The sequence below is a fragment of the Triturus cristatus genome, chromosome 11, assembly GCF_964204655.1.
Source record: "Triturus cristatus chromosome 11, aTriCri1.1, whole genome shotgun sequence".
Classification (NCBI taxonomy): Eukaryota; Metazoa; Chordata; class Amphibia; order Caudata; family Salamandridae; genus Triturus; species Triturus cristatus.
Window position 1 is genome coordinate 819,416,466 of NC_140594.1, and position 12,175 is coordinate 819,428,640.

The 12,175-nt window shown below is 41.6% G+C and overlaps 1 protein-coding gene across 4 annotated transcripts in view; it reads left to right on the top strand.

Moving 5' to 3' along the window:
• The window catches only part of SLC19A3 (solute carrier family 19 member 3), a 618,290-nt gene extending 615,084 nt beyond the window's left edge, over nucleotides 1-3,206 (top strand). For all 4 annotated transcript variants that reach the window (XM_085634561.1, XM_085634559.1, XM_085634560.1 and 1 more), the window contains one exon: nucleotides 1,739-3,206. In XM_085634561.1, coding sequence (XP_085490687.1) covers nucleotides 1,739-1,921 — 183 coding nt within the window. In that variant the 3' untranslated portion in view covers nucleotides 1,922-3,206. The remainder of the gene's footprint in view (nucleotides 1-1,738) is intronic.
• The last annotated feature ends 8,969 nt before the right edge of the window (nucleotides 3,207-12,175 follow it).

Consider the following 12,175-nt stretch of genomic DNA (forward strand, 5'->3'; position numbering starts at 1 on the left):
GTTGGTCTCTGACTGCTGTTCCCTATGCTAGCCTATGCAGAATGTTGCCTTTTTCCTGGCAAAATATATTTGTAAATCCCTGGCCACATCCTTACCACACATTATTTCAATGGGATTTGAGGCCCTCCTTTTAGTATTATATGCCTGACAAAAAGTGTCTGTTTGATAAGTCATTATAAAGAAGTATAGCAATCTGAGGAGTCTGCTGTTTTCTCAAGACAGCAGTTCTGCAGACATTTTAAAAAGGTGTAGCACTCTCTAAGCATTCATTTTGCCAGAGTCTCTTGGTAAGTAGGAAATACATAGGCGAGTGCCATGACGGTGTCTCATGATTAAATGCCACACTTTGCCGAGTAATGGGCACATGATCCTACTGGTAACTTTAGCTGGGAAAGCTAATATGTTGAAAAGGGAGTGATATAACTGCAGATTTAGCTGAGCATCAGGAAGGCACGTTCTTGGACTGGAAGGGAAGGACTTTGCTGTAGGTATACTGAGAAATATTATGTGATTGGCAGGTAAATTGATGGGCATGCCTTAAGTGTGTGTTGGCCACAAAGTTCCGAGAGGGTGAATTAGCCTGTAAGACCCAGAGTGTATGGAAACATTTCAGCTGTTCTGTCTTTCAGAATGTGACAGGCGATGTACAGACTCTAAGAGCTGGACAGTTGAGCACGGGGCCCACACTGAGTCACATTATTCACCATATAGGGCCACCATCCTGTGGGTGACTCTCGGAATTGCTCCACCCACGACATCTAGTGCAGGTGCTAGCATATGGCCAAGGGTCTACCCATTGCCTTTTGGCTATGGAATCCTGCTAGGAGTCTTCAAAATCAATTAATACTGTAGAATTCAATGGCAGAGTCATACCTTTGTTTTGCACAAACAGTCCCTATAAAATAAACCCATTAAAATGCCTCCCATAACTCTTAGACCACTGATGTATTTCAGTTTAGGGAAACAACAGGGCGTGAATGTGGATTGTGTCGGTAACATGGCAGGAGGTATCGCATAAGGAAGTTGTGTGACATCCTGATATAACCCTTATAGATGTGTGAAACCCACTACTGAGTGGGTAGATTTGATTCTCAGAAGTAAGTTTGTAACATGGCCTCAAACAAGGTGAAAAATGTACCATGCAACGAATGAGTTTGCCACATCAGATCTTTCTCTGTGTGCTTATTTAGGACGGTGATAGTAGCTATACCAATATATCAGATGGTTGCACTTCAGTTGCGTATGGTTTTAATGAGATCCTCACATCGAACACTCAGCACTGTACACACCTATGCCTAATCAGCCTACTTCTTCTGCGACCAATGATAGCGGACAAGGATCCACACTGTACATATATATTATCTATATATTTATATATATTCAATAAAAAACAAGAGGTTAAAGTGAGGTTATAGTTAGGTGCAAATGTTAATTAAAATATAGCAATTTAAAATTAAAAACTGTGAAATTCAACAGCTATAGTTTAGTGACCTAACTAGAAACTCTGCCCCCACCAAGCCCAATGTTGTCATCAGTGGTGTAATTTCAGATGTTATCAGTATTGACCTTAATGATGTCATTAAACATGTTATAAGTGATGCAATCTGTGAGGTCTTAAGCAGAGCATAGTGTGGAGCAAGCAGTTTTCTGCTAATAGGGGCATTACAAGACCAACTCTATATGACATATACTAAAATATTTTTGTGCATAGAAATAATCATGTCTTTTTCATTTGCAGTTTCTGGTTTATGGCTGCTATTTTGCAATTATTGCAGGGATTTTCCTACTAAGGAGCACATATATAATTATAACAACTTTGTGTAAAAGGAAAAAGAAACAACTAACAGATGATCCACCACCAAACTCTAAGATCCAAGAATCAGTGGAGCCAGGTGAAACTCACATGGACACACAACTGTAGCTGTGTACAATAGTGCCACACAACATGCTCTTTCATTGCTCAGTGCAATGCCACAATCAGCAGCCAGACTGATCATTAACTCAAGAAATGTTTATCACGTCACCCACAAACTCAAAGAGCTCCACTGGCTTCCTATGAATGCAAGGGTCACATGTAAATTGTGTTGCCTTCCATCCACTACTATTCAACACAACAATCATCCTCGTTCCTACATGCTGGTCTCCAACTCTGATGGACTTAGAAGACTCAAACGCCAGCCCTCACTACCACTGCAGTCCGAGAGATTCAGAACATCACCTTCCTAAAGGCAATCTTCCACCTGTGCGACTGCTACGGATACATGGAACTCTTCAACTCTCAGCATCAGAACTGAACTCACCCTTTTTGCTTTCAGAAAACACATACAAAGCCACCTCTATTATCTCTTCCTGTATTACTTTCCCCTACCAGAAGTCCAATCTTGTTTCATGCTATGGCTCCTGATTTTGCTATCTCATTCTTAGCATTTTATTTCTATTTCAGTTCCTTGCAGTTGTATCTGTTCTGGCCTGTGCCTTTATAACTGTGTAATTCCTTATTTCAATGTACATAATTAAAACTCTGCAGAGATCTCCCTGCTCTCCACCTTTTTACAGGAGAAATATATGCAAGCATTTACAAGACAGAGGGTCAGGGCATGAATCAAATACTGGATAGGCATGAATGGAAGAGGATGGCAACATTAACCACCAATGCCACCTATAGGGCCAGCAATTCTACTATAGGTTCACCCCACCATCCACCTCATCACCTTTTCGGGTCACACAGTAGGTGCCTCTTGTGAAGTCACAGAGCAGATCAGCACGTGCAGCCAGTTTACCAGAGCACTCTGATATAGCGGCTAAGAAAAAAGATTATTTTTCCTTGCTATCAAAAGTTAATGTTATAAATAATTCTCTATAGTCCTCTGCGTTACAAGTCCTTTCTTTAATTTGGATTAGTATAGCGTTAGTGTAGCAATGAAAGGGTGTAGTTAGAGAAGTAGATTTAGTATACACTACTGCATAATAGGGTGAGTTTCCTAAGTGTGAAAAACTTTATTTTCTGGAATGATATGGGCCTAGGATATGGAATGGCAAGGCATAGTAATAATTTATCTGAAGTTTAAAAATAGGATACGTTTAGTATTAGAGTTATGTATAGGTTTTTATTTCAATAACCAGATAGATATATATCTGAGAAAATTTTATTTTGTGAGAGCTAATAAAAATTTCAAACAATAAATACCATGTGACAGCTCAATAAATGTGTATTTAATTTGTAATTGTAGAAATAATAATCCAAGTAACACTTTATAAATCCATCCTACTATTTTTGAGTTAGTTCTACCTGTGGATTTTCATCTTTATTGCTTGAGCCATCATCTGCCCAGTTTTCTTCATTAGGCATGGGCGTATGATGCCGTATTGCCACACTGTGCAGCATGGAGCACAGGACTTTGATGTGACACTCTTTGTTTGTTGCATAGGCTAGTGAATCACCACATTGTGGAAAAATATCCATGTAGCCACAACATTTTGTACTGCCATCTTTGAGAGTGGTGGAATGGCAGTACATTTTCCAATGTTATGCTCAAATGAATTCCCTATTATATGCAATAAAAAGTGGATGGTGTTCATGTCAAGCCGATAGTTTGTTAGAATGTATTCCCTGGCAAAATCAATGGATTAAGACATTTTCTATCAGTCTGGGCCTTCATCTGTGATAACTGAGTAGTTGAGATCCTTGTTGTTGTCTGTGGAGCTACACTTTTTCATGCAGTTGTAAATGTAAATGTAAATGTATGGATACTTGTATAGAAATCGGCTACTATCGAGACTCAGGGGTATATTTACAAGGAGATTGCCCCACCGGAATGTCACTTTTAGCGACGTTCTAGTGGCACAATGCCCTGCTCCATATTTCGAAAGTGGCGCTAAGCCACTATGCATAGCTTAACGCCCCTTTGTTAATATGGTACCATTTCGTGCAGATATCTGCGTGAAAGTGGCATGCAATGGGTGTTGCTGTGGGTGTCTACGGCAACACCCATTGCTTTTCTACACTCTCCTAGATTTACAAGGATGTGTAAATCTGAGGCTGCGCCAAAAACTAACGCCATTCAAATGCAGGCATTAGATTGGCACACAAGGAGAAATACTTTTATTTGTCCTTATTTTTGCTCTTTGTATGTGTGCTGTAGAAAGAGCAAAACACCTTTAAAGATTGTTTATATGCAGAAAGGTGTTCTTTCCTGCCCATAAACAATAATTCCCTGCAAAACAGACACCTTTGTACCACAGTGCAAGGGTGCTTGTGTTGGTGCTAGGCAGCTTTTTTTAGAGCCAGCGCAAGGGAAAGCACATGGGTGTGCTGTATCCCTGCGTTTTTGAAATTACACAACGCAGCGCTGCAAAATTACTCACTGCGCTGTGCCATTGCCCGGTAAATATATCCCTCAATGTATTAGCAACTCAGTCCCAGAGTGTTCAGAAAATCAATTAAATACAATCTATTTTCGGAAATAGTTATGAACGAAAACCAAAAAGGGAATCGAAAACGTTTAAACTCATTGTATTAAAGGATAGAGAGAAATATCACCAATTAAAAAAAATAACAGGTACAACAAACGATTTGCACGGTGATGGCACAGCTCATGTGAATCATATGTGAAAGGATAACAGAAAACAGTATCACACATATAAATAAAGAACATGTTTTTTAATTTTATTTATCTACCAGTGTTTGGAACCGGGGATCAATCTTATTCTTGAGTTCCAGAATAAATGGTGATCACATTAATCAGTCCAAAATTACGGTGGTCAAGTTTTCGACTCATGCTGTAGATAAATATTTGGTTCTTAATTTGGACAAAGTCAAGATACAATTAAGGTGGAGACCCTGAAAGCATATGTATTAAAGTGAAAGTGCTGAATCCACTTGAAAATCTCAGACTTAAAGCCAGTGCTGAATTTATGAAATAATAAATGCCAGGGCCCCGACTAAGCGGTCAATGCTGCTTGCACCAACCTTCGCCCCTGTCATTGCTGTCAAAACAACTACTAACCATCTCTCTCGCCTGCAAGTGCGACAGATCAGGTTATTCCAGGTCCCCAAAGCTAAAGGAATGGCTGGGGAGGCGGGTATACGTAGTTTTTAATGTATATTGTATTCATAAACAACCTTTGTTCAGCTCCTCTCCAAATTAGATCAGCAGTGCCACCATGTGGCAAACAGTCATAAGTGCTGTGTTAGGAATTAAGTGCCAGTGCTGAGCACTGGAAACCACCGGCTCAAATTAAGCACTACTTAAAGCATTAACTTATTCTAAAATCTTTACCAAAAAATTACTCAGCCATCAGAAGAAAGGTTAGGAAGACTGACAGGAACCAGATATTAAATCATGAAAACTTTCAACATCAACCTATCAACAACGCTTTAAGGGTAACCAAGTAACTAGTAGCCAAAGCTTTTTCAACTAAAATCACATTATTTTGATGATTTTGGGTACTTTGCTAAAATTTAGGCCCTTCTGCAATAGGGCCTGAGGTTGATATTATGTGTCTGTGTGCAGTTTATTGTATGCACACGTCCAGCACCTTTTTAGCATCTAAACAGTCTGTTTGGAGTTTGTGTATCTTGCTGACAGATATCAAGAATAGTGCCCTCCTAGCATGCAGGTGCATTCTGGCCCTTAATAGGTTTTTTTGAGTTGAGTCATAGTCCCTTCCATAGTTTGTCACAAACTGAAGCTGCATCGCTAAATAACAAGTGTTTCCAATGCAATAGGTCATGCATCTGTCAGAGTTAGAGTTATTGGCATTGTAAATGACGATGTCTTTTATCCATGTGTTTTGGTTTGAAGTGTAGTAGATGTATGAACAGAGGCAGAGATGCAGCACTGCCTAGAGGACCTAAAATAAGGAATTACCACTGAGACCAGAGAAGCAGGTAGCAGCACTGTTTAGAAGACTTAGAATGGGGAATCTCCAACTTGATCAGAGAAGCAGCTAGCAGCCCTGTCAAGATGATTTAGAATGGGGAATTACTGGCAGGACCAAAAATGCAGCTACAGCACTGCCCAGAGGACTTAGAATGAGGAATTACAGAAGGGACCAGAGTATCAGCTAGTAAAACTGCCGGGAAGACTTAGAATCTTAGAATGATGAATTACCACTGGGAACAGAGAAGCAGCTAGCTGCACTGTCTAGATAGAGGACTAAGAATGAGGAATTACCACTGGGAACTGAGACAGAGCTGCAGCACTGCCTAGAGGACTTAGAATGAAGAATTACTGATGAGACCAGAGAAGCAGCTAGCAGCACTGCCTACAGGACTAGGAATGATGAATTACCACTGGGACCAGAGAAGCAGCTGTAGCATGGTCTATAGGACTTAGAATGAGGAATTACAGAAGGGACCAGAGTAGCAGCTAGTAAAACTGCCTGGAGGACTTAGAATGAGGAATTACCACTGGGCGCAGAGAAGCAGCTAGCAGCGTTGACTAGAAGACTTAAAATAAGCATTACTGATGAGACCAGAGAAGCAGCTAGCAGCACTGCCTACAGGACTAGGAATGATGAATTACCACTGGGACCAGAGAAGCAGCTGTAGCATGGTCTATAGGACTTAGAATGAGGAATTACAGAAGGGACCAGAGTAGCAGCTAGTAAAACTGCCTGGAGGACTTAGAATGAGGAATTACCACTGGGAGCAGAGAATCAGCTAGCAGCGTTGACTAGAAGACTTAAAATAAGCATTACTGATGAAACCAGAGAAGCAGCTAGCAGCACTGTCTAGATAGAAGACTAAGAATGATGAATTACCACTGGGAACTGAGACAGAGCTGCAGCGCTGCCTAGAGGACTTAGAATGAGGAATTACTGATGAGACCAGAGTAGCAGCTAGCAGCACTGCCTAGAGGTTTGGAATGAGGAATTACCACTGGGACCAGAGAAGCAGCTAGCAGCACTGTCCTGAGGGCTTAGAATGAGAAATTACTACTGTGACCAGAAACACAGCTGCAGCACTGCCTAGAATACTTAGAATGAGGAATTACCAACGGGGCCAGAGTAGCAGCTTGTAGCAGTGTATAGACGACTTAGAATGAGGCATTTCCGATGGGACCAGAGAATCAGCTAGCAGCACTGCCTAGAGGACTAAGAATGAGGAATTAATACTGGACCAGAGAAGCAGCTGCAGCACTGGCTAGAGAACTAAGAATGAGGAATTTCCATTGAGAACAGAGACGCAGCTTAAGTTTGCCTAGAGGACTTAGACTCAGGAATTACCATTGGGACCAGAGGAGCTCTGGCTAGAGTACTAAGAATGATAAATTACCAACTGGGGACAGAGATACGGCTGCAGGACTGTCTCGAGGACTTAGAATAGAGAAATTGCCGACAGGATAAACAAAGCAGCTGCAGCACTGCATAGAGGACGTAGAATGAGGATTTACCACTGGGAATAGAGACACAGCAGCAGCACCTCTTAGAGGAGTTGGAATGAGGAATTACTGATGGGACCAGAGTAGCTGCACTGTCTAGCGGACTTAGAATAAGGTATTACCATTTGGAATAGAGACACAGCTGCAGCACTGCATAGAGGACTAAGAATGAGGAATTACCACTGAGAGCAGAGAAACAGCTGCAGCACAAGCTACGGGATTGAGAATGAGGAATTACTATTGGGAACAGATACACAGCTGCAGCACTGCCCAGAGGATTGAGAAAGGGGAATTACCACTGGGAACAGAGACACACTAGCCACATTTGTGACCAGCTAAAGAACAAGATTTACAGCCCTGTTTAGAGAAACGGAGCAATGGAGCTCTGTGCGAGTGTAATATAATTAATGCTAAAAGCGAAAGATAGTGTGAAAGGGAGCAAGCGAGCAGAGTCAAATTTTTAACATTCTGACTTTGTGACTGCTCAATTCGATCTTCAGTAGCCCAGACTCTGTAGATCATAAGTCAAAGCTAAGGTGCGAAGGGGAGAACACACAGAGAAACGGTGGGTGGGAGGGGAAAGCAGTAACGTTGGTCAGCTGCTCGGGTTTCTATCATTTACACACTACGAGGCAGGCAATCGTAAAAAACATAGTGTGCGAAATGAACTGAAATGGACAGAAGCAAAATGAGCCTTGTTACAGGGCCAATCGCTATGGGAGGAAACGACTGACCAAAAGGAGGGACAAATGGGTACGATTTACCTTTCAAAAGTAAGGAATTTAGAAAGGCACCCAGTACAACCAATGACAATGATGGGCCAGCTTGAAGCCCATGTACCGAATACGCTATGCCTTGCAGAGCAGTGCAGGCGGGCTCTCAGGCTCGACCTAAAAAACTGATCAATCTCTGTTTACTGCTGACCTAACTGTATAATCCCACACATTATTTCACTGATCCTCCTTTTCCTGCTTAATCAAATATGAATGCACCTCCAAATATGTTCAGAATTCATGTACTAAAACTGCAGTTTTCAGCCGGAGGTGGACGGGTTGGGAAACAACCATTACAACACAGTCATTACAACACACTACATTTACAACGCAGTCATTACAAGGCAACTGCCTTTACATTGAATGCCATTAGAAGGCAGCCATTAAAACGCATGTCACTACAACGCATGCCATTACAATGCATATCACCACAACGCATGCCATTGCAACGCATTACCCAACTGTTGCACTCACTGGAGTGGGAATAGTAATTTTTGCCCCTACACTATCCAATACTTACCCTACTGTTGCCCTAAAAGTATTATGCGCTGTAATGGTATGCGTTGTAGTGGTATGTGTTGTAATGGAATGCGTTGTAAATGTAGTTTCTAAAAATGCATTGTGATGGCATGTATTGTAAAATCATGCGTTGTATAGGATGTTGCAATGTAAAAACGGCGTTGTAAAGGCATGCGTTGTAAATGTTTGCAGTGTAACATGTCCTAGTCGGACGGGTTACCATGTGGATGTTTAAGAAGATGGATGGGGTGGGAAAGTCAGACTTCTTTCACATTGAGTGATGTTTGTAAGAGGTTTGCATTTATTGCGGGCAACAAGATCGATAAATCACAACTATTCTGCGATTGTGTGGCAAGTACTCCGTTAAATAGAATCCCATCAGTACAAGTTTGATACAAGATCAGTTGAACTAAGCCTTAGGGTTGGAAAAGGAATGTAGTCTGTCACACAATCACGTTTTCCAAATTAGGTATTAAAGTTGGATGACTTTGCTAAGGAATGAAGGGCTGTGAGGTCTGCAACGAAGTACAAAGAGGGACTGGTTGGTAAAGGTAGTTATTGAAGCAAGATATTTAGTATTTAGGTTGGTATGAGGGGAGCAATGAATTGCATTCAGAAATGGATGGTGCTAGCAACAGGAGTGGGGTAAAAGGTTACCTGGGGATTCGAATTTAGGATGGGTGGTAGAAAGGAGGTATAGATTAGATATGTAATATGTGACCTCAATGTCAAGAAATATATCCGTATAATGTTTGATATTTTCAAACATGATGAACATTTCTAATTTGAAAATTAGACACTGCACTTAACAGAACTGTATTTTCCGGTGCTTGACACAACTAAGCCTCCACTCAATTGTCTAATATAAGCAGCCATGTGTTTTCATGTTTCTGTTCCACACATCATCAAAATGTGCACCTGCAATGCTTTGTATTGACTCGTTGTTCGAGGGATCACTGCACAAGGCTTTACAACATTCAAGGCTTTGCTGTAGGACTTCCATCGTTTTGGAACTAGCTTGTACTGTTACAAATAGGGCACATTAATATTCAAGTTAGCGCATATTCCTCGAACGGTGGCATTAGACGGCACTGTATAATTGTGTGGTGTGATTTGCAAATGTATGATTACATTTGCTCACCCTACGCAGACTTTGTGCTGTCTAGGGACACAATGCCCCATACATGCTAAGGGTTAAACAATTCCCCAACCCTGAATAAGCGCTTTATCTGGCAGGATAGCATCAAAACTATAGAAGCTATTTAAAGTTAAATATTTTCTATAATTTCCCGTTTCACAGCAAGTGGTATTCTATGGGTTCTTCAGGTGATACAAGGAAGTTTAAAAAAGCCTATTAGCTGGCTGGGTGAGATTACGGTGATGCCAGCTGGATGAACAGATTGAAACGCAAGGAAATCTACTATTGATGTTTTCACACATTACAGGCTTGCATCTAAATTGTAAGAAAACTTTACCCAGAATGGTCTATCATAGCCCGGGAGAAACATCAAGGGTAACACGAATATAGGTTTGTTTGATAAAAAAACAACCATTATTTCACTTTACTGGATTTGAATCCACATTGCCCCATGTCCTACATCCACTCAGTTCCCCATTGCCAAATTCACCCTTGGATTTTAAACTTGGGTTCACCAAAAATGCAGGGTGCTGGAACTGATTTAGAATCCAATTTAAACTGGATGCATTCTTACTCTTTTACGAATTGCAGCAATATAATTTATTGGTTTCCAGGCAGCTCCCTCAATCTCAGAAAAACACAAGAAGCTGGGTATCACATTAATCTTTAACAGATCGATGTTCAAACTAATTGGAACGTTAACAGATTCATGTGCACGTAATTATTGGACGCCCCTCGTGTGCTGCAGCAGGGTGGAACAATCCAGTAAAACTTAAATTGAAAAAAAAAGAGGGAGAAAAGAACTCCGCAAGCATGTGTTTTGTACACTGGTCTGCTACTCACCAATGCCCCTCTCGCCCCCTACCCACAACTTGTCAGTTGGCCTCCAGTGAGAGGGGTGCGAATGTGACGGCCCAGGAGTTTGCTTCCTGCAGCTTGCAGTATTGTAGGGGATGGGGACCGCGTGACATGCCTAGGAGAGAGGGTCTGTTTGAGGGTTGTGTCAGGTTACTCAGGAGCTGAATGTAGGCATTAGGGGATGCAGCAGGACAGAAGGTCTGGCATTCATTAGCCTTCAAAAAGAAGCACTGAGGCTCAGATACAATATGCATATTAACGGACAGCTTGCAAACAAAACAAACTATTTGCAGCAGTCAGGATGACTGGAAAAAAAACAAGCAACACTTGTGGCACAGGAACTGGGAGGGAAGATCCTCTCACTTTGAAGTCAGGAATAACACCACAATTGACAGCCCCTTTTACAGAAAAGCTAGTAGCTGGTCAAAAAACAGCCATTCGGGAAAAACTCAGCTTTAGATGTAAAAATAAAAAGGTCCCTGAGCAAGTAACTAAGATGGGACAAGTGGAAACCTGCGAGAAATGGGGGCCTTCTCCATGGCAAGGAACTAGAAACAAAAAAAGAGGAACAAATAGGAACAATAACCACTTAGAAGCAAGGGTTTTTAAAGGACACTGACAAATGAAAGCAGAGGGTGGGCTGTAAGCCCACAACACAGAATACAACATGTCTCAAAGAGACCGCGCAAACATTGTCTGGGCTAGACCTAATAAAGTTGAGCTTTGTGGAATTTGTCCCCCTCTCACAAGTTTCCCCAGGCAATTGAGTACTAAATCAGTAGACTTTGCCCCCTTGTTCACATGGATGTTCCCAGGCAGTAGAGTATGTGATTGTAACAAATCCCCCTCCCCGCTCACTTAAGCATTCCCACTTAGTGTTGGTCTCTGACTGCTGTTCCCTATGCTAGCCTATGCAGAATGTTGCCTTTTTCCTGGCAAAATATATTTGTAAATCCCTGGCCACATCCTTACCACACATTATTTCAATGGGATTTGAGGCCCTCCTTTTAGTATTATATGCCTGACAAAAAGTGTCTGTTTGATAAGTCATTATAAAGAAGTATAGCAATCTGAGGAGTCTGCTGTTTTCTCAAGACAGCAGTTCTGCAGACATTTTAAAAAGGTGTAGCACTCTCTAAGCATTCATTTTGCCAGAGTCTCTTGGTAAGTAGGGAATACACAGGCGAGTGCCATGACGGTGTCTCATGATTAAATGCCACACTTTGCTGAGTAATGGGCACATGATCCTCCTAGTAACTTTAGCTGGGAAAGCTAATATGTTGAAAAGGGAGTGAAATACCTGCAGATTTAGCTGAGCATCAGGAAGGCAAGTTCTTGGACTGGAAGGGAAGGACTTTGCTGTAGGTATACTGGCGCAACACCAACAGGAAAAGACTCCCCAAGACATGTAATAGCCTATGGAAGCAAAAGCCTATCGGATGTCGAAAAAGGATACTCTCAGCCGGAAAAAGAGAGCTTGGCGGTAGTATGGGCATGTGAAC